The sequence below is a fragment of the Agrilus planipennis genome, unplaced genomic scaffold, assembly GCF_000699045.2.
Source record: "Agrilus planipennis isolate EAB-ADULT unplaced genomic scaffold, Apla_2.0 scaffold19, whole genome shotgun sequence".
Lineage (NCBI taxonomy): Eukaryota > Metazoa > Arthropoda > Insecta > Coleoptera > Buprestidae > Agrilus > Agrilus planipennis.
In genome coordinates, this window is record NW_020438954.1 from 1 (window position 1) to 22,439 (window position 22,439).

The following is a 22,439-nucleotide window of genomic DNA, read 5'->3' on the forward strand; positions in this document are numbered from 1 at the left end:
AAAATCACAAGCAACACAGCAATAAGTAATTAATATATATAACAGATAAGATGCTAAAATTTGATGCCAATGCTTGCAGACTTAGAAAAAAATAAAAGGAGAATAGGGAACAACGAAAAAGGACTGAAATAAATACTTCAAATATTCAATAAACATATAATAGAAAGAGGGCTGGAATTACATAGAGATAAGGTAAGAGGAAAATCAGGGAAAAGAAAAGAAAAACTAGATTTCCAATGGGAAGAAAAAACAATCGAAGAAGTTACAGAAGTTTAATTACCTAGGATTCGTATTGTAAAAAATATTGGAGTAGATGGAAAATCTGAAGATAAAAGAATTAGGGATAATGGGAAAGGTACGGGAAAAAGGACAAAGAAATTTCAAAGGGAGGATGCTTCTATTTGAGGCATTGGTAGAAAGTGGAAATATGGGGTAGGAAGAAAGAAACAAAACAGAAATTTGAAAAAATTCAACACAGATAAATATGTATGTAAGACGGATTTTAAGTTTAGAAACAGTAGCTTTAACGTACGAAGAAAGTATTAAGTTCAGATAACAATATGATATTAAAAGAATGCGTGAAAGTTAAGGATAATATATTAAATATTCAAACCGTAGAAAAGAAAATCACAAGGGAAGGATGGAAATGGAAAAGAGAACTTTTTTAACAGAAGGGAGAACTGAAAAAAATAGGAGTGTATGGAAAGAGCTGGAAAGTTTAGCTAAAGACATTGATATAAGAAAAAATTCCCACAGGAATTTAAGAAAATATGGAACTACTCGAAAGACAAAGCAAAGAGAGAAAAACGAATTAGTCTTACCGGAAAATTTTAGACTGGAAAATGAGAATAGCACAGTAAGGTATTGGAAAGAAGGGAAGAAAATATGAAGGATGTGTAAATGAGCCAGTGACGCTTGAACATGTTTTTAAGAGATGTGGAATAACATGAAATGGTACAAAAAAAATAGGAAATTCAAATAGAAGGAAAGGATTATGGAAATCTTGTGGCGGAGGAAAATATCATGCGTAAAGGCGAGAAGGATAAAAATGTTTAAAGACTGTAAAATTTATATGTATAGAGTAACTGTAAATGCACCTTGTAAATATAAAACATAATAAAAGCTAATAATTAATAATAAAAGAAATTTAACTTTAAGTGTGCCTTTTTATAAAAAATTTCAAAATAAACTTTCAAAATGCGTCAAAAATGTTCCAATTTTATAAGCGCTTCTTTAACAATTGAGAAATTCAAAATAAACTTCAAAACCTGTAAATTAACATTTTAGATGAATCATTTAAATACCCCTTTATGCTAAAAACTCATCAATATTTAATACGGCAAGAGTTCAAATAATATAAAAGTGCAAATGCATTTGTTGAAAATCACAAGCAACAGAGCAATAAGTAATTAATATATATGAAATTGCAGGTAAAACGTTAAATTTTTAAACCAATACTGAAATTTTAAATTTATTCTACAGTATATTTTGAGTAAAATACATTGAGTTTTAAAAATATCCTTTTTATTATTATTGATAAAGGACTTACCGAATGAAAATATACGACAAAAGTGATTGCGAATTGAATATCCTGTAATAAGTGATGTTATAATCCTTAAAAACACGGTTTTGGAAGTAATTTAATCAAAACACAATTTAATTATTGCGACGAAAACGTGCCAGTAATTATATTACGTAACCACCTCCTAACGATTATGCGTACATTCTACTAACTGACCTACGAACTTACGGTACCACCGCGCTTTCGTTTCAAGATACTGGTGGCGCCTTCGACGCGTAATTATGAAAGCCTTTAAAGTATTTCTAACAGATACGAATTGCTTTAAATTTAAAACAATAATGAATCACCAATAAAAAAACTTTTTAAGGCAATCCGGTTAAAATTTCATTTATGGTGAAATTTTATACTAATTAACAGATAAAATTTTTCATTGGTAACAGGGAAATAAGAGTGAAAAAAATCTGACTACACATTTTGTCCTCGTCCCTCTCAAACAAAAATATCAAAATCAATCAATGAGAAATGAATTTTGAATATCATGCATATTATTACACCTGCGATTCTTACTACCAGAAAATGCAAAATTTTAGGTTCAAGAGGAAGGGTAGACAACACCCTTGCAAAAAATCTGATTGAAGACATTTTGTCCCCGTCCCCTTCAAACAAAATTATTAAAATCTGAGAAATGAATTTTAAGAAATTTGCGTGCTATAACACTTGCAACAAATACCGAAAAATGTTTCTTTTGTCAGATATCCGAATTAATAAATCTACCTTAATTCACTGCAAAATATTCCCAGTCACTGAAACTAGAGCAACCGAAGTACAGGAGCACTTATTACCGCAATACGAGACGCGAAATTATTTNATCTACCTTAATTCACTGCAAAATATTCCCAGTCACTGAAACTAGAGCAACCGAAGTACAGGAGCACTTATTACCGCAATACGAGACGCGAAATTATTTTAAATATAATAATATATGAAATAAACAAGCACCAACATGCAATAAGACGCGAACTAATTTAAATTGAATGAAATAAACAACACGACCATTGATAATAATTCGACATTGACACTATCATAGATTTTATTTAAAACTTGCACACGTATATGCAATCCGATTTACAGTGGTGTTTATAGGGTTGCATACGCGATACTTTTCTTAGTGGAAACAGAATGTGCATAACTAGGACCACCAATATCGCGATAATTATTGTAGAAATAGACCTAATGCAACTAAAGCAGGCCTTTTTAAATATCAAAATCCTGGAGTCGAGAGAGATTTTAATGTCAAATATTTAGATACACGATTTTATAATATCTAGATGTATATTTCTGCAGTCACACTCACACACCTGCACACAAACTATTTATCTTTCTTTTATATTTACATGGGGTCGCCAGGAAACTCGCAATCATAAATGGGGTCATGAAAGATTAAAGTTTGAGAAGTCCTGATTTAAAGAATAAAACAATTATTCAGTACTTATTGCCTGATGCGCGCAAATCGACAGACCTAGTTGTCATATTATTTATATAGATTTTCGAAAACAAGCACACTTGTAGTAATGTAGTACGCAGATTTAAAATCCAGAATAAAATAATTGAAACTAACCTGGAACTCTGCTACATTCTTATCGTTAAAGTCACCGGGGCAATTTGGTAGAATCACTTCCTAACGTACTCGCTTTCGTTTTGTCTCAATGTCTATAACATGCATCTTTCAAATGTAGTCGGTGTATCGCCATCTGTGGGTATTTGCTATCATTATAGGATTTGCTTTGAATAACATAATAGGAAAAATACGCAAAAATTGTAATACAAAAGCGCTCATAAACTTTCGATGTGATAAACAATTATCCTAAAAATTAATTGTGAAGCAAATATAAAAAGATGTAAAGAAATTCGTTGCGGTAACACTTTTTGAATGCGTCTTAAAATAAAAGGATTTAAATGGTATAATACGAAGAATACGCAAAAATTCTACAAACAAAAGAGCGCTCGTATCTTTCGACCTGTTAAAAAATTATTTATTTACCATTCAAAAAGTACCTTACTTACCTTTTATGTTCAGAAAAACAATTGTTTATTCTTTATTGCCTCAACGGAATACAATCCTTTATTTTCTCTTCATTATAGTGATTTTTTAAATTACAATGCAAAAAAATACACACTGCATCCCTTTGTACAATGCAAAGGTTAGACAATAATTACAGAGTGTTGTATTTTGTGTATTTTTACAATTGAATTTACTATTTATTCAAAAACAAGAAAATATAGGAAAGAATAACTGCATGCAAAATAAACATTTTCCATAGTTATGTTTATGTGGATGCTGCTGCTGAAGATAATTAATACCTGTAGGCAGTTATGCTTTATTATACTTACATTAAGAAAATTATATTTTAAATGTCTTCCAAATTTACAGCATCTATTTGACTAACTATTTTATCTTCATTTTTTTTGTCATCTTTCTCATCAACACTTTCTGGCAACTCCTTTTTTGCAAAGTCCAATTTACTCCATAACCCTGGCTCTGCCTTTTTAAGTTTTATTTCAACTTTGGTACCATACATTGACACTGTACTTTCATCAACTTTTATTACCTAAAACAAAAAGCAAATTACTACAGTAATTCATTCGGACAATGCTAATTGGGAAAGTATAAAGTAAGTTATAATCCTGTTATTCGATTCGATTCAATATATTCAACATTTTTTGTTTTTGATGTCAGTAATAAAGATACTTACACCTCTGAGTTCTAAATCGATATTAAAAGATGCACTATTTTGAGAAGGAAACACAAGGGAAGCCTGTAACCTAATTGGGTTCAGTTTTACAAAACTTTCATCAGGGCAATAATCCTTGGCATAAATGGTAACAATTACATGAGATCCTGTTTGATGCCAATCCCATCTACAGTTTACACATTTTGGATCCTTGTCCTAATGGCAAAAGAGATTAATTTTATCCAATCATATACATCTACTGAAAAAATACATTTTTGAAGTAGCTTACCGATTCTTTTATCCATTTATGGTTTCCTCTTTCACAGCCTTCTTGGCTCAAGAAAGCAGTAAAGTCACTAGTTTTTCGCTGACAACAAGACCAGTACTTCATTCCTTCATGGAATATAGGCACTCCAGAATGAAAAATGCAAACTGTTTCATCCGTTGAAGGTCCCTCATATGTGGCACTACAACCTCCATTTTTACAATTGGTTCCTACTAAGATTCCTTCAAATTTTTCTGTTTCAGTCACAACTGTAGATTTACCCTTATTTATTTTTAATTGTTGTTTAAAAGATGGTGAAATTTCCGGAACTACAATACTCTATAAATACCAAATCATTGTAGTTACCAGAGTAAAACAACTACTGACAGTTAAGAATCATCCAATAGCAACACTCACCAAGTGTGATTCAAATGGAGGCCTTTGTAACTTTGGAGTTACAACAGGCTTTACTTCTATAACTTCATTACTATTGACATTATTTTTTACAGGCTTCTCAGGTTCCGGGGGTTTAATGTTTGAATGTCTACTCAAAGTACAACCTTTAATATTTAAAAACTCTGTAAAATCGGTACACTTCTTGCTACAACAGGACCATCCCTTGTATGCATCATGAAAGAAAGGAGATCCTGGGTGATGACGGCAGGAATCTATAATCAAATAAAATTATATAATAGCATATTTAGTAAATGTTAGTTGTGCGTATATAATTTTATAATTCTCCAATTCTAGAAAATTATAACGTATACACCACATAACCTTAAACACTTCCTACCTTCCTTATTGTTTAAAGGATCATACTGCTGACCACATCCTCTGTTGTAGCATTGTAACAATTGTTTTTCATCTTTTATTTCCATTTTAATGACTTATTACACAAAGTGTTTCCAATTTCTTTGTACTTGCAAATCTTCATGAAATCACCACCAAACTTATTGTGTCAAACACCTGATGTAGGCTGTCAAAACCTATTATCTATGGTCAAAACTATTACAGCTTACCCATTACCAACTAAACGTTTACCGATAAAGTTCGCAAACTTATAGCAACTAAATATTACTAACTGAAAATTAATACTTTTTATATTGCAAAATCAACAGTTCAAAAACGGCAAAATTTATAAATATAAAGAAGTTTAATTTTCATTGTTTTAACTAATTACACATTTGTTCAAATATCCCATTAATACTCCTAATTACAGAGTATATTTTTAAGCCAAACAAATGAAATTTTGGATCTTATCGGAAGAAGACTATAAAACCTAAACTTTACCTGAGGCTTAATATGATTTACATCAAATAGCGTTCATAGCAGTAAAGTACGATAATGTTATTTGATGTACATCCTACCTCACCGTGCAGTTGTTTTTAGTCTTCTCTGTAACTTGTACAAGCGCAAAAACTCTTTCATACCCACCATTTAATAAAAATCAAGCTAATAATTATATGCAAATACAAATAATTTTTTTTTCGAAACATTCACTGCTATTGGGCCATTATACTAATCCTATATCAAATAACTAATTGCACAGATAAAGGAAATTGAGATATTCATGTGAACATTTGCACACAACAGCAACAGTAAAAAAAAAACCTAAAAAACATTTATGTATTTGTTTGATGAAAATAAATACAGTAAGTGAGTGTTTAAGTTTAAAGTAATTTTTACGTTATTTTAGGAAATCCCCAATAGATTAATTTATGGATAAGAAGTGAGAAACTCTAATCAATCTTAAATAATTTAAAAGTTCATATTGCACATAATTTTCACTATTGGGATAATAATTATCATTTATCTCCTCATAAGTATTAAAGGCCCGTTTTTTACTTCTAAATTAAATAATTGTGATGTGTACTATAAATTCTCAAACATGTCAACCCTCCTAACAGTGTTCCCTTTTCGAATTTCGTTTAACGTTTTATATTTGTCTCTACCTTGACGCACATTCTCTCTATGTATACGATCTAAGTGCGTTTCCTTACTATCATCTTTTGTTTCCATTAATTGAGTTTTAAGAGCCTAAAATGATTGTTATATTGATCTTGATTATATTTATCTTCATGTTTAAGCGAAAGCTCTGCTTTCTAATAAGTGAAACAAGATTATTTTAAAATAAACATTTTTAACTTACCTTTAACTGTTCTACTAGTTGTTGATTAACTTTCACCATGGACGGCAAACTGTGATCGACTCCGTTTGGTAACGTCTCTAACTCTCCTTCTTTCCTCTTCGCATTTTCTTCTTCTCTAAGAGCCCTTAACTCCTCTTCTTTCCTCTTAGCTTCCTCAACTTCCCTTTCCAGTCTCTTTGCTTCCATGTCCTTTAACTCAACTTCCCTTTGCTTTTCCAACACTTCCAGTCTTTTAGCGTCGATCTCGGCTTCTAGACGTCTCTTTTCGGCCTCCTCCATATTCTTTGTTTGTTCCAATCGTTCCATCATCTCTTTCAACTCCCATTGCTGCTGTTCAAGCTGATCTTTGGCTCGTTGAAGTAGTGTCAACTGTTCCTGTAACTTCTGTATTATATTTTGAGCCTCTTCCAATTTCCTTTTAGTGTCGTTCATCTGTGACCTGAGGTTTTGAATTTCTTCTATGTACTGACTCTCCCGTTTTAATGCCTTTTCGAGAGCCAAACGTTCCTCTTCAAACGCTTGTCTAAAGAATATTTATGTTTGTTTATCTTACATTTATATAAGGTATATGGTAAGGAAATATATACCTTTGTTCAAGCCTCTGCTTTTTCAGTTCTGCAGCTTTAGCTTTCATTTGCATAACTTCTAAAGTGTCAGGTTTTCTTCTCCTCACGTACAATGAATGATTACCAATACTTAAATTCAGGATGCGTTTGTTTATCTTGGCATCATGAGAGAAAAATATGAAATCTTTAGAATCACGATCGATAGACTTAATTGTAAATTTTTTATCTCTGAAGTTAATGTTTTTAATTTCTGACCATGGAAACGCTATAATTGGATTCAGCCTAAAATAATTATAGTGAATTTATACACACGACACCGTTTTGACTGTTTCTACGACGTACTTGTCTTCCAATTTGTAAATATTTAAACCGAGAGCAGTGACTCCTAGAAGAAGTTTCGTGCCCTTCTTATTATGTATTTCGAAGTAAGAGACGCCGTACATGTCTAAATTTTGTGCAATCTTCAGATATTCCAACATTGCATCTTCTTGTAACATACCATAATGTTTTTCCCATAACACCACAATATTATGTTCCCAATCATCACGATCCATACTAAATTGATTGAAAACTCTAATAAAAACAACTGATATTAATTAACAAGTTCAATCATATAATTAACGTACAACGATATATGTACCTTTCAGGCAACAGCTTTTCTTTAGACAATTCTTTTTTTTTCTTTCTGCTATTATAATCTCCATAACGAGCTTGCGCGGCGTAAGACGCAAGTAAAACGCACGTTTCAGGAGGACTATAAATTTTGTCCGAAAGAATGGCAGATCGCACTTGTAAAAAGAAATATCTTATGGTAATATCTTCTACGAGTTCTTGAGATACGTCCTCAGGATAGTATTTAATTCGATACCGCAGACTAAGTGCACGACTTGCATAAGCTTTAATTGGCTATAAAAGTCTACAATTAGCACCTTGCCATTTAGTAATAAAAAAGATTTGGAACTTATATGGATACCTTTTTCGAACCGTCAATCCAAACTTCTTCGCCCTCAGAAGATTGGTACACAAGACCAAAAAACCAAACTTCTCTTATACTTATATTCTTGCTGATCTGATAGAAGAGATCCACAGTTCGAGTTTTCGCCGGCGAAGCAAATTCGAGTTCTGTATCCATTGTGGTCACTTTTATCGTTACCTTAAAGTTAAGCATTAATAGAATTTCTTCAAAACGTCACCCCTACAATTTTCACCTACGCATAAATCTCATCGTTATCAAGATCAACAGTTATTTAACCCTGAGTCATACTAACGCGCTGTACGTACTAAGTAAACGATAATGTTCATAATAATAAGCTACGTTTACCACATTGAAGGTAATGGAATAACAAATTAAAATTATAGAATATACGAGCACAATAACTATACCCTTACGTTATGTTAATCAAGTCATATTTTTTTTGTTAATNGTACGTATGTAGTACACTTATTACTTGTAATAAAGTAAACGCAATAAATTTTCATTAATACACAAGATAATGATTAATGAATAAACAGTTGAGTATGTTCATAATAATAAGCTACGTTTACCACATTGAAGGTAATGGAATAACAAATTAAAATTATAGAATATACGAGCACAATAACTATACCCTTACGTTATGTTAATCAAGTCATATTTTTTTTGTTAATGTTAAAAATTTTGAAGTCAATAATCTTAATGGAAAAAATGACAAATAAAATAAACAGCTTACCATCTTCGCCATTTTTCAAATTTGTAAATAAATATTTTAAAAAACTAAAAATAATATCAACACACTTTGATAGACTCCACCAACTGCTCGAGTTTTTAGTCTTTAGTCACGCAACATCGATTACAAATTGATAGCTTGCTTTAACTATGTTGATAAGGTATTGATAAGTTTGATATGGGAACTAGTATTGTATAAAACAATTACATATCACACGAAAGTATATTATGTACATAAAAATAACTAAAAAATACGTTATCCTGCACGATCCCCGGTTGAACACGAGCATATTTTTCTAATTGAAACTTTTTAAAGAAAAATAAAGTTTCAATGTGAAATACAACGATTTCTTAATCTGGGAACAAGGTGTCGTACTTTCCAATTAAATTTATTTATCATAACGATAGATAAGTTCCTATACAACCGTTTCAAATGACATCACCCACCATACTAATTATAATAGAAATAGTAAAATACATATGTGATAAAATACAATTCCGTGTTAAAAAAATATTCCACGAATAGAATTAACGAATTATCAATTTTACCTTAGATAATAAATTACAAAGGCACTTTAATACCTTCTAAAATAATAATTGTTAGTATATCGGCAACCCATGTGTTGTTGAATACCTAAAAAACAAGCATGAAGAAGGAAACCTATGATAATCAGAAGAAAAGCTTTTTTTAACAAACACATTTTATTCATGCACACATTTCTACCCTCTGACTTACCTTAGTCACTGGGCGGCTGAAATCATGTAGAAAATACTACATATACATATTAGACATTAAAAAAAAAAAATAAAAAAAAGGTGAACATGTAGTTTTTCGGGAATTTTATTTTTTTTACCCTAAATACTTGTATAATAAACTCAATATTCATACAACTAACCTCTGAATACAAATAAATGCAACTATAAAAGAAATGTATAATAATACTATTAATAAGAGAAAAATACTACTTTTCTTTTTAGAAGCTGCATAAGAAATTTACAAAAAAAAAAAACATTAATTGCGGCAGCAACTGTTGCAAAATGATTTCAACATTTTCTATTTACTTCATTGTAACAACAAATTATTTTGAAAAATGTAAACGTTATGCGTTTTTTATAATTTTCATTATCAAATGAATGAAACCAAACCATTAATATTTATTTTATCGCATAGGTATCTCCTTTTGCCGCGCAAATTTAATAACAAACAAAATTATTACAACAAAATAATAATCATAATAGTAAGAATAATAATCGTATTTATTAAAGTGGAGATTGCCAAGTAATTAATTGTATGTGATTTGTGTTACGTTAATTATCATCGTATCCAATCCTAATTTCTATAAAAAAGAAGGCAACAACGGTAAGTAATATTATTTACAAAAAGATTACTTGTTTGGACCGACAAACCGACCCCGCTTGTCACTTGTTAAAACGACCGGACTATAAGGAGGAAGACACCGCACGTGCGTTCTTCCGATCGTTTCGGACTGCGACCGTCTTATTTACACGTGTCAGGGGGAGGGAAGGGAAAGCACCCGCGGTTTATAACAGGCTGAGTATAATATATGCTTAACGATAAATAGATAAGTAGTTTTAAGTAACATGTGTTTAAAAAATAGAAAATGCAATAAGAGCGATAATACGTTATAACCTACAACAAGCTCTTAACAAATGACTGTAAACGGAAACAAGTACGTTTTTTAATAACGTTTAAAATAAATATGCAATAAGAATAAAAGTTCTTTTTTACTTTTGATAGAAAAATCTACCGAGTTCGAATGAGCAAATTTTTGAGTGTACGATGACTGAAAATTAGTTGTTAATGAATGTCAAAGTTTCGGCCCTAGAATACTAAAATTTCAAAAATGAGCGAAAAATGAGAACCATTGTACTTCTATCATTTTTACCATAAAATCAAGAGTTACAAAAATTAATATAAAACACCGTTAAAACTCACGTTAACATTATAATAAGTAGTTGATAAAATAATTTTAAAAGTGTCTGACCAAAAATATCGATAGCTTCTCTGAAAGATAAATTTCTAATACAACTTTTAGATAAATGTCTCATTTCTCAGTTTTTTGAAATTTCTCTCTTCGAGGGTATTACACAGTCTTTGAGCACGCGCAATTCCGTTCTCGCATTCTACTTGTACCCAATTCCGAAAATGGCACACGCTGTCAAAAAGAAAATCACGAAAAAAAAAACAGGAAAAAAGATGACGCCGAATATCAATTATAATACAACATATATGTATATGTAGTATATATGAATATATATATATAACATAATTGATGAATCAAGCCGTTAATAATATAATTGCTAAGATGGAAATGGAATGCCTGATAACGACCGCTAACGTCACCTATATAATCATTATCGTCGTTCAAAAACCAAAGCTTTCGAGATTGTATATATATTAATTAAGTAATAACACTACCATATTATGTAAGTAGTAGTAACTAATAATTATTTATGTTATGCATCCACGTATATAATTGCGTTGATGTTAGATCGAAAAATAAGGCCCCGTTCAGTTTTTCTTACTAAATACTCTATGAAAAAGACGCTACCGTTTATTTTGGACTTACAACAGTAACATCAATTACTGTCACCGTTGGAAAAGGATCAAAGAAATTCTTATACTAGTAATTAAAACAAAATAAAAAAGGAAAAGTAATAAAGACTGAAGTTACTTGCTGTATGCAGTTGCAATGATGAATGGGGAAGGAGAAACTGAGGAGGGAGAAAGGTTGTTACTTGGTGTGGGCGAATGCGGGGGATGTTGCGTTGCACCTTCTTATCAATTTACATATTCTCGAACTGGTCCACGCGACGTTTCGTGTTACCCTTACGAATTTCACGAAGAGTCTTGTACTTGTCTCGTCCTTGACGAACATTTTCCCTATGGATCTTATCCATTGCAGTTTCCTTAGTCTCATCTCGCGACTGTGCCAAGTCTTGTTTTAATGCCTAGATAAAATTTGATATCAAAAGAAATTAATTAACCGAAAAGACAAAAATGTTTAAGTTAATAATTCACAAAATTTCATGTAATTTTTTGGCTGAAAAAATCATTTTGAATAAACGTGCCTTAGGAATAGTTATTAAGGTTTTATGTGGAAGCTACAATAACATTTTATTTCCAAGGAGACAAAAACAATAAAGTGTGTCCGCATAAAAGATTAATTGTAAATACCTCATAACATGTAATTTAATTTAAAAATTAGGTAAGAGGTTAAAGGTGTAATTTCCAACCAAAAAAAAAACAACAATCTATGCTAGTTTTTAAAATTCAAAGACTTACTAGTAGTTGATCTTGAAGACGTTCGTTACGTTCAGCCAACGTCCGCCTCTCGTTGATAGGGTCAACGATGTTTTCATCGGTGTCTAGGTCACGGCTGATATCACCGTTAACCATCTCGTCGTCTTCGTCGTGGTGGTTCTCTTCCTGGAGATGACCCTTCGTAGCGTTTGCCATTTGTTGTGCCTTCAGTTCCTCCTCTTTACGTCTGGCGGCTTCAACCTAAAAAATAAAGCATAAACATTGTGACATTAATGCCAAAAATATTTTGTTGTACACTCATTCACCTCTTCTTGTAGACGCCGCGTTTCGGAATCTTTTTCTTCAACTTCCCTTTGGATGCGCAACACTTCTTGTTGCTTGGCCATGATCTCTTCTTCGAGCTTCTGCCTTTCGGCCGCCTCCATACTTTTGCTTTCCTCCAACCGTTCCATCATCGCTTGGAGTTCCATTTGCTTCTTCTCCAAATCTTCCTTGGCAGCCTGCAGCTGCTTGAGTTGCTCCTCTAGTCTCTTAATCATCTCCTGCGCTTCCATGAGACTTGCTTGACTTCGCTCCATCTCCTCCTGCATCGCCTTGATCCTATCTTCATATTCCTGCTGTTTCTTTTCAGCACGTTCGCGGGCTGCTATCTCTTGTTGCAACTTCTCCCTGATAAAATAATAAAGACATTATGTAGTTACTACTCTAATAAATAAATAGGTGACGATTATTTACCTTTGTTGCTGTTTGGCTAATTTTTCTTCACGAGCTTGGGCCTTCATTTGTTGCACGTCGATGGTATCAGGCTTGCGTCTGCGCATGTATAATTCGTGATTGCCCATGCAGAGGGCAAGAATTCGTTTATTAATGCGAACTCGAGGGGCAAAGAAAACGAAATCGGGAGCCTTCTTATCAATTGGTTTGATTATAAACTTGCGATCGTTGAAAGAAATATTTCTAATTTCCGACCAGGGGAACCCGATCTTTGGAGTAAGTCTATAAAATAAAGAATACAATAAAAATTGAAAATTATGCGATTTATATTACCTGTCATCTTTTTCGTAAATGTTGAGTCCTAAGGCATCCACTCCAAGGTACAATTCGGTACCTTTCTTGTTGCGAATTTCGAAATAGTTAACTCCATACATTTCCAGATCTTGGGCGATCTTAAGGTACTCCATCATGGCATCTTCACGGAGCATTCTGCGATGTTCGTGCCACCAAGTCACTATGCTTTTCTCCCATTCCTCCTTAGTCATCTTATGCTGATCTAATACTCTGCAAATGAAGATGAAACAAGTTAAAAAAAAATCGACTAGCGTTCGAAAATTCGATTAACATTTACCTTTGAGGAAGTAATCTATCGTTGGACAAGAATCCGGGTCCGTGTAATGCTTTGTTGTAGTCTCCATGCCTAGCTTGAACGGCGTATGAAGCTAACAGGACGGAAGTTTCAGGAGGACAATATATTTCATCGGACAGAATGGCATTTTTAACCTGGAGGTAGAATAGTCTAACAGTGATGTCTTGGATCAGTTCTTCAGCGACGTCTTCAGGATAAAACTTGGCGCGAAATTTGAACTGAAGTGGATTCTCCTTTTTTACATCTTGGTTCATTACCTAAAAAAAAAAAAGACAATGTTAGACTACCACTGAAATAATAATCAGTTACTTAATAAATTAGAAAATTAACTCCATGCCTTACCCAATCGGAAAACGGCAGATATCCCGGCTACCTCCACAAGTAAGCAAAATAAATATAAAAAAGATATATATAAGAAACATTTTATAAGGAAAAATTGCAATCCAAAATTTGTAATCACCAATAAGTTAAGTTAACAGAGTACTTTCTGAGTTTACGTAGAAAATACATGTTTTAAAAATTGCACAATTTACAATTTCTAACGTTGTAACATTTACTTTTTTGTAGTTCCCTGTATACTAATTTCAATCTGTCTATTTCTGTTTGCAAAATTATATTCTCATCACAGAATCCCAGTTCAAGGACAAAACGCAAAGTCGAGAAAACGATGACTTTTGTTTTTCCATTGGCATTCAGTGCAGACGCTAATACAGCAAGCAATGATCTTCTCAGTATGTCTTTATGAACGATTACATCTGCAGTAAAGACTATTAGTATCCGGATGTGTATTGGATTTGATCTACGCATACGTCAACACAAAAGAAAAAGGAATACATGCGTCACACAGAACTTGATAGCAATTTGAAATTTTTGACATTAATTTAGTGTTTACTGTTAGACGGATCGATTATTTTATTTATAAATCGCAAAATTCCTTGTTATTAACAGATATTATTATTATAAAGATTACCCACTAGGTACAAATGTTTACTGATTACGACATCGCCAATTCGAATTTTTATTTAATATTTATTGCAATTTTCACCTAGATGTGTCTTTAATTTACAATTCTTGTCGTTAGTTTACATTTCATTAAAATATTATGTACCTATAGGTCATTTTTTAATACTGTCCAATCCTAAACTGAGTTACCTATGTGAAATGAAAAGTGAAAATAGATTAGAAACCTTACCAAGTCATCGTCATCGCTATCGGATTCGAGAGACGAATGTCTTAGACGAAATTGCTTGAAACATCGAATGCATCTCTTAATTCCTGTGTCAGGCTGTTTTTATAACAAAATAACGTGAATATAAACCGATTTTCGCAATAATATATCGATCAGACCAATGAATATCTATACTTTCAAGAAATCTAGCAGGGAAACTTCTCTAGTATTATAGCATACAACAAAAACGACAAAATTAGTTCTATAACTACAGCAACATTAAGGTGGTTGTTGATGGGCTGGCGTACGTAACGTATCGAGCTCCTATTTTCACCGTGTGAAAGAACTCTCGAAAGTGGATTCCTGTCAAGGAGAACATTTATTTGCAAAGCACAAATTGCTCACTCAGACGAGTCGCCATGCATGTATGTACATGCATGCGAGAGGCGACGTAAAACGCAATGAAATTAAGGATAAGCTGGATTCACATTTACCATCACATCCTTTACGTGAACAAAATTTCAATTCCGACGAAATTTGCAATAAAAAGTACACTAAAAAGACCTTTACATCTGCATTTGTTACAATTTTTAACACTAAATTCAATTTAAAATGCGCATCGTATTTTTGCTTACGTCATGTAATATCAATTTTTGCCAATATGAAACTACTACTCATACAAAGAGGTAATTCCTAAATCAGCTTTTAACGTACCAAACTTTTACATTACCATTGAAGCCGTAAAAAAATCAAGCGGTACATAATTAAAGAAATAAAATAAATGTATAAATTACACCTTGATGATCGGATACATTCAACTGAAAAATTATTAATATTAAAGTTCAAGTTCTTCGTCAAATATCATTAATTTAATGACAGCAATAATTACAATTACACTACTCGATAGATTGGTATTTCCCGACATAAACTGCAGGTGGTTTGGAGTAATTATTTTTCTCAATAAAAAGTTAAATACCTTCACCTAAATAACTGCATAAATTATCAACTACAAATCAAATTATTATCCTTACAAACTCAAATCAGTACCGGAAAACGTAAAAATCCAAAAAAATGTAATGTGCAAACAATAGTATAAAATGTAGGCCTGTATATACATAATTTTTTTACGTAAATATCACGTTATCTTGTCTGAAGCATTTTCACCATGTTACCTACATAATTTTAGACACCGGTGTTATATGTAACGTAAGTCATATATGTATTGTACATAGGTACCTTAACTTTATATTAAATTATACATTTACTATCTTACGTACGTATGTAGTACACTTATTACTTGTAATAAAGTAAACGCAATAAATTTTCATTAATACACAAGATAATGATTAATGAATAAACAGTTGAGTAACAAAGTTAATTGTTATATGCAAATGCCTATTCATTTGTGTACTCCTGTTTTAACAACGATTTTGTTTCTCCTTATTAAATTTTAAGTTAGGTTTATTAACGAGAAACATGGAAAGAAAATGTAAAGATTGTTAAATTATTTTTTCATTTTAATTTTTAGCATGTACGATAACAGTAACATACACAACAATAATTGTAACATAAAAAAATGCTATAAGTTTACGCTGTAATGTAATAATTTATTAATTAATTATTGTTACATGTTTCTTAATGACTTTTCATTAACGATTGTAGCAAGTACCTCCATTGTAAAGGAATTATATTTACAAAAGTATTTTTTAAATGTACAAAAACGATGAAAACAATTCTCTTACTTTGATCAAATTTTTTTAAAATATGACAATAATCGAATATTAATGGCGGTAAATAGTAAAGGGTTTCATCTAGCTGTTATTACTATTTGAATAAAAAAACAAAACGTGTTATTTTCAATTAGCAATTTCCCCTGTAAAAAAGAATATTTGTTGCTCGCTTTGTTTGTTTAATTTTTTACGGTAAATTAGCTTTCCGAGTAATCTACTTCCACACAACCGGAAGTGCAAGTATCTGATAGAACTCATTTTTAGGAGACAATACCTAATTTTTAAATTGTAAATTTATTTTGACAGACGAGCTAAGTATTTCCTATTGTTAAAACATAATAATAAATGACCAATGAAACCAACGAAATTATCTTCAATTTCAAATAATCTTCAGATTGAAAAATAATAATAATTTACCAATAAAGATTTACTGCAAATTATCGCGGTATAATTTTTGTTAGTAATTAGGCGCTTTCCATTTATTGACTGCAAATTATGACGATAATGGATGTCGAATATTACAATAAATCATGAACAGGTAGGTAGAGTGCCTAATTACATTGAATAGGTAGTTACAATGCGATTACAATTTTAATAACATTTGTACAATCGAATCAATGACGCTCTCTACTCTATACGTTATACGTATGAACGTTCGTTGAATTGGAAATGTCACCACTCATCGTTCATCACGTAACTGCAAGGAAATGGGACATTTGTTTGTACGGTACTTTTCGGTAAGCAAATTGATTGCGGGTGTGGGTGAACCGATAGTAATTAGCACGCAGTACGAATATATTATACATGTTCGTTATTGAACAACAATTATTGTAATGTTAGTTGGCGTAGTTTTCAAATTTTTGACTCCTATTTTCTTAAATTTATAAACAAAAACTGGTGCTACTGTAGTCTCCTGCCTACCAACAAATATTTTCTTTACCCCGACTAGAATTTATAAGGGGCATGCTGCACCTAGCGTGTAGGCCTCATATGGCTAATGAGTGACATGATGTTATAAGGATTTCGCCGTAGACTCCTCATGAAAAAAAGTGATGATACTAAAATGAGGATTGCCTTATGGGTTTTTCAAATGGGTCTTAAGGGGCAAAACTTACAATTAAATGTACCTTATGGGGGGCTCGATGAGACAAATCCGTTTGAAAATACTCTCGGTGAAATGAAAAAACTTACAAAAAATGGTAACAATCCCCTTGAATGAATTCAAATAAGGCAAGGCGGGATATGCCCCTTCCTTGCCCTAGGGGGCAACCTCATGGGGCCCACAAGGGGTAGTGGTCTACCCACTTAAGAGACCTGTACTACATCCCTCAAAATTCTAGTCGGGAATATGCGGTCTACTGCAGTTGATTTCCACTACGTTCATGTTGTCTTCTTCCTTATGATCGATCCCAACGTAACCGGGGATTACGGTAGGAAAAGACAACATGAACGGAGTGAGTGTCCTTTAAGATTGTGGTTACCATTATTATATACACTACCTACACAGTACTCCACAATTTAAAACAATTAGTAATGTTAAAATTTGGAATTCTGTATCCTGACTGCTTCTGCTTATCTTATAGATGTATATTTAAAATAAAAACGTCTTTGAACAGCATTCGAAATACTTTTCCCATTATCGCATCGTCAATTTTAACTCCGTAGTTGCTAGAAAAAATGAAAAATTCATGCCATAAAAATTCGGATTCTCGACAACCGTAAGTCAGTGAGATCACAAAAGCAAACGAGAACCTTTTAATAAAAGCGATGATGACATCAATTCGAGGCGCTGCGCTGTGACTAACAAACAATACTAACAATACGAAATGTTTGTTTTCTGATTAGAACTGTTATAGAATTCAACTAGACTTTTTATTTTCACAAAAGGAAAATGTAACGATATAGTATGCGGTTTCGAAATTAACATTACAATGTAATCTGTGTATACAGGATAACAGGATAATGACGTTTTCCAACTTTCGGGAAGAAAGTACGACACCCATTCCCGTTATTCCCGATGTCATTATAAGCGGATTCTACTGTAATTTAATTCAATCTTTCGGAGATCGTTTAATAATGACAGACTAACGAAAGACATCTTGCAATTTTATTTTGCAATGAAGTCGTATTACCATTGAAATTTTAGCCCAAGGTTTATGCATAATCTGATACTTCCTTTCGTGTCTTTCGCTATTCGAAATTCGCGATATCAATAACAAAAGCACATCGATCTCGATAGCGTTTGTTTCCTTTAAATCGTCGTGTACATACAAGCCAAAGTAACACTGTTACGCAAGGTCAGTATATTGCGATACTTGAATAAGGAGAGACCCAATTTTCAATGGGCAAACACCGCGCCACTTCATACCAATGTAGGACTTTACTAAACTGATAATATTCATAACAAAACAAACCATACAACAGGGCACCTGCATTTAGGTTTCCTTTCTGCTGAATACAAACACATTATAGGTACATATTTGCACTTTTACAATTGTTTGCGCACGATTACAAAAGCTAACATAATGTAAGCTTTTCACTTACGGAAAAATGTACCAATCCCTTTGTTAAAGAGTGCGATAATGATACGATTTGCTGGTGTTTAGTAGAACGTTTTACTTTTGCTAAAGGATAATTATTACCCTTTATTATTTGTCATATCGTATACATATAGTTACGGCTGATGTCGATAAATTATTTTCGACACTTGTTGACCACCGGTAAAGCCACGATACACATTTTACAAAACAATTTACCATCATTTTTCATATTTCCACATGTTTACGAAATCGGTTGCCAAATTTATAGATAACTGGGTCTAGAAAGAGTGCCACACAATTGTAAAAATACACGCAATTTATTTTTCTTATAATATTATCAACTAGACTAGGTACCGTTTCTACGTAAAAGTATAGAAAACATTTTCGATTTAATAAAATTACTAAGATTACCTATGAACAGTTGGAATTAAAATTATCATAGACAAGTCAATTATCTCTCCAAACAAATAATAAATACTTCGTTAGGAATTACATTTTAAAGAATGCAAAGGCAACTTTTACACCAATAAGAACACTGTTAGGTTTTCAGGGCAATTACACTATATCCAATACAATTTGTATTGTTTGGTTAAGCGCCTACGTCTTATTACAAGGTGCTAAGCTAAAAAATTATTCATGGCAAATTAACCACTATTATTCTCGACACAATAACGGTCAATGATACAAAAATTACATTATATGTTGACATTAAAAAGAGTTAAAACAGAAAGTTTTTCTTTTGTTTACGAATAGCAACAATAATAAGTACAACTGAGTAATGAAAGCAATTTCTTTCACAATAGTGATTAGTTCAGATACCTTACAGTAATTGGAATTTGAGTTTCATATAGCCGAATATATCACAGATTAGGATATACCTATTGCAAGGATAAAAACTCTTGAAAAACAGTTAAAGATAAAGAAATGATAGCGTATCATTACGGTGAACTTTCTTAATACCTGTTCACAAGTTTAAAATTATCATTTGGCCAAACAATTGTTACCAAACAGATTAGATATTACACGTATATTGTAACTAATGAAGAATTTCGACAAAGACAATCCTAAAAGTGAGCCAATTGAACGAAGACCTGTTTGGAGAAAAATATCTTCAGGTGTGTATAAAATTGTAGAAAAAATACTAATAACACACATGAAAATCAAATGGTGTTATGTCGAATAAAACTAATCAAAAACTATCACCCAAAAGTACAGGATAATGATGCCGGGTACCCAGCAACATAGGGTAATTCTACGAAGGAGAAAATAAAAAACCAAAAAGAGGAATAGTGATAGTAATAAGTACCTATAACCAATGAAAATTGGTAATCAATATTATATTGGGATAGGTCGTCTATCCTAATTTGTTTTATTTATTGATTACTATACTACATGAATACATTAGTATGGCCGAACTGTTCTGTCGCTTGTTGCAGACTTTTAATGTTTATAAATATTATAGGTTCGTTTCAATGGTTTCAATTCAACCCTCTCGTTAAAATTTGCCAATGAAGAATTAAATTTTCAATTTCGAGACTTTTTTAACAGGACTTTGGACTGTGGTTTGGAACATTGGTAAGGGTCACATTTAATGGAAAGCTAGCCCGAACGAAGACATGAACAATTAACCAAAGTAGTTTTGCTGGCTATCCAATATCCGGCGAAATCACAATCCGGTGTGCATCTCTACTCAATACGACATGCCATAATGCCATAATCTTTTAAACTCAGTAAGCAATACCTCGAAGACGCCATCAACATCATTAAATACAGTACAATTGTAAGGATAGATGTGCAAGGGCAAAAGATTAGTATGCTTAGATTTGCAGATGATATAGCAGTATTAGCATCTAGCAAGGAGGACTTAGAGATAGCTTTAAATAAAATGGAAGCGGTACTGACAGATCAGTACTGTATGAAAATAAATAAAAGTAAAACTAAAATACTGATATGCAAGGGAAGAAAAAGTAGGGAAAGAGCGAATATAAAGATAGGAGACGAAAAATTAGAAGAAGTGGCTGATTTTAGATACCTAGGAAGTCAGATAAGTGAGGATGGAAGGAGTAGTAGGGATATAAAGCAGAGGATAGCGCAGGGTCGTGTCGCCTTTAATAAAAAGAAGTCACTTCTATGCTCGCGAACGGTTAATTTAGAAATTCGAAAAAGGTTGTTAAAGGTGTATGTTTGGAGCACGGCGTTGTACGGGTGCGAAACATGGACAGTGGGAGCGGCGGAAAAGAAAAGGTTAGAAGCGTTCGAAATGTGGTGTTATAGGCGGATGATGAGGATATCGTGGGTAGAAAAGGTTAGAAATGAAGAGGTATTGGAAAGAATAGGAGAACAGAGGACTCTATGGAAGTCAATAAAAAATAGGCGAGATAGGTTGGTAGGACACCTTCTCAGGCATGAAGGTCTAGTCAGAGACATATTAGAGGCAGAAACAGGAGTTAGGAGGGGTAGAGGTAGACCTAGATTAGATTACTGTTCGCAAATAGTTAAGGATGTGGGCTGTTCTAGTTTTAGGGAAATGCGAAGTTTAGCTCAGGATAGGAAAGAGTGGAGGTACGTGTCCAACCAGTCTTAGGATTGATGACCTTATGATGTTGATGAAGCAATACCTCGTTACCAATTTCTATGTCAATTTACCAATTTTAGAAAATCGGAAAACTCAAAATTGAAATTCATATTATTTCTTCATAATCAGTGAAGGCCATTTAAAAATTCACTGCAATGTAATTACCTATAGAATAAATAAACATTTTGCAACTTATTGTTGATTGTAACATGAAATAAAGCAGCCCACAGCTAACAAACGAACCGGCTGATTCACACCCGTTCCCAATTGAACAACTCGTATAACAAAAGAGTTGAATAATCGTGGTGTTACTTTCACGATGCTTCGCAAATAGATGGATATCTAAATGCATGTATGTACAGATGTATTATGAGAAAAAGAGACATTTATACGCTACGTGCCACGATAATAATACCTACATTCATACGAAAAGTCATTCACCTTGTTTCTTTATTTTACACCCGACCATTACCGATTAAGAAAATGTCTGACGATGAGACGGGCATTTCATATAAACGCCTCCGAAATAACGTTTTAATGAGTTGAAAATGCTTGATGAGCTTTAACTTTTACGTAAATCTATTATTACGATTACGAAGGTTGTACGGGAAGCAAAGTAGTGGAGCCCATATTTTTTTTAAACGAATTCTTTCGAAATACATACAATCATATCGAGGAAAAGGATTACTCTTAACAAAATGTGTGGTGGGAAAACTTTCTGTTATGTTACAGAACTCGGATATAATTTACTAAAATTGAAATTTTTGTAGTTAAAATATTGACTTACAATTAGCTTTAAATGTGTGCCATGTCCAGTCTTTTCATTACTAATACATAT

The 22,439-nt window shown here is 32.5% G+C and overlaps 3 protein-coding genes across 5 annotated transcripts in view; all 3 read right to left on the bottom strand.

Annotated features, from left to right (window-relative positions):
* Positions 1–3,884: 3,884 nt before the first annotated feature.
* LOC108743090 (cysteine and histidine-rich domain-containing protein) lies at positions 3,885–5,501 on the bottom strand. The gene is made up of 5 exons (XM_018478520.2): positions 5,313–5,501; positions 4,937–5,187; positions 4,544–4,858; positions 4,276–4,470; positions 3,885–4,131 (listed from the first exon to the last, which is right to left on the bottom strand). The coding sequence occupies exons 1-5, from the start codon at positions 5,395–5,397 to the stop codon at positions 3,931–3,933; spliced, it is 1,047 nt and encodes a 348-aa protein (XP_018334022.1). The 5' UTR covers positions 5,398–5,501; the 3' UTR covers positions 3,885–3,930.
* A 706-nt stretch (positions 5,502–6,207) lies between these two features.
* Positions 6,208–10,085, bottom strand: LOC108743067 (moesin/ezrin/radixin homolog 1-like). The gene is made up of 7 exons (XM_018478487.2): positions 8,944–10,085; positions 8,208–8,387; positions 7,875–8,140; positions 7,577–7,807; positions 7,256–7,516; positions 6,669–7,191; positions 6,208–6,556 (listed from the first exon to the last, which is right to left on the bottom strand). Exons 1-7 carry the CDS (start codon positions 8,953–8,955, stop codon positions 6,392–6,394), a joined length of 1,638 nt encoding a protein of 545 aa, XP_018333989.1. The 5' UTR covers positions 8,956–10,085; the 3' UTR covers positions 6,208–6,391.
* A 603-nt stretch (positions 10,086–10,688) lies between these two features.
* Positions 10,689–22,439, bottom strand: part of LOC108743039 (moesin/ezrin/radixin homolog 1) — a 95,946-nt gene continuing 84,195 nt past the window's right edge. For all 3 annotated transcript variants that reach the window (XM_018478461.2, XM_018478456.1, XM_018478450.1), the window contains 6 exons: positions 13,571–13,845; positions 13,273–13,503; positions 12,961–13,221; positions 12,531–12,894; positions 12,247–12,465; positions 10,689–11,912 (listed from right to left, as the gene is read on the bottom strand). In XM_018478461.2, the coding sequence (XP_018333963.1) occupies positions 11,748–11,912; positions 12,247–12,465; positions 12,531–12,894; positions 12,961–13,221; positions 13,273–13,503; positions 13,571–13,845 (1,515 nt within the window). In that variant the 3' untranslated portion in view covers positions 10,689–11,747. The remainder of the gene's footprint in view (positions 11,913–12,246; positions 12,466–12,530; positions 12,895–12,960; positions 13,222–13,272; positions 13,504–13,570; positions 13,846–22,439) is intronic.

What these genes read in the sequence shown, in the direction of transcription:
- LOC108743067 (XM_018478487.2), bottom strand. An exon ending in ATTTACAAATTGGAAGACAA is followed by an intron (nt 7,517 to 7,576) that starts GTACGTCGTAGA and finishes TAATTATTTTAG; the next exon opens with GCTGAATCCAATTATAGCGT. An exon ending in AAGCAGAGGCTTGAACAAAG is followed by an intron (nt 7,192 to 7,255) that starts GTATATATTTCC and finishes AATATTCTTTAG; the next exon opens with ACAAGCGTTTGAAGAGGAAC.
- LOC108743090 (XM_018478520.2), bottom strand. Translation starts at nt 5,397, where the DNA reads ATGGAAATAAAAGATGAAAAACAATTGTTACAATGCTACAACAGAGGA. An exon ending in TCCTTTAAACAATAAGGAAG is followed by an intron (nt 5,188 to 5,312) that starts GTAGGAAGTGTT and finishes ATTTGATTATAG; the next exon opens with ATTCCTGCCGTCATCACCCA. An exon ending in TCGATTTAGAACTCAGAGGT is followed by an intron (nt 4,132 to 4,275) that starts GTAAGTATCTTT and finishes TTTTTGTTTTAG; the next exon opens with GTAATAAAAGTTGATGAAAG.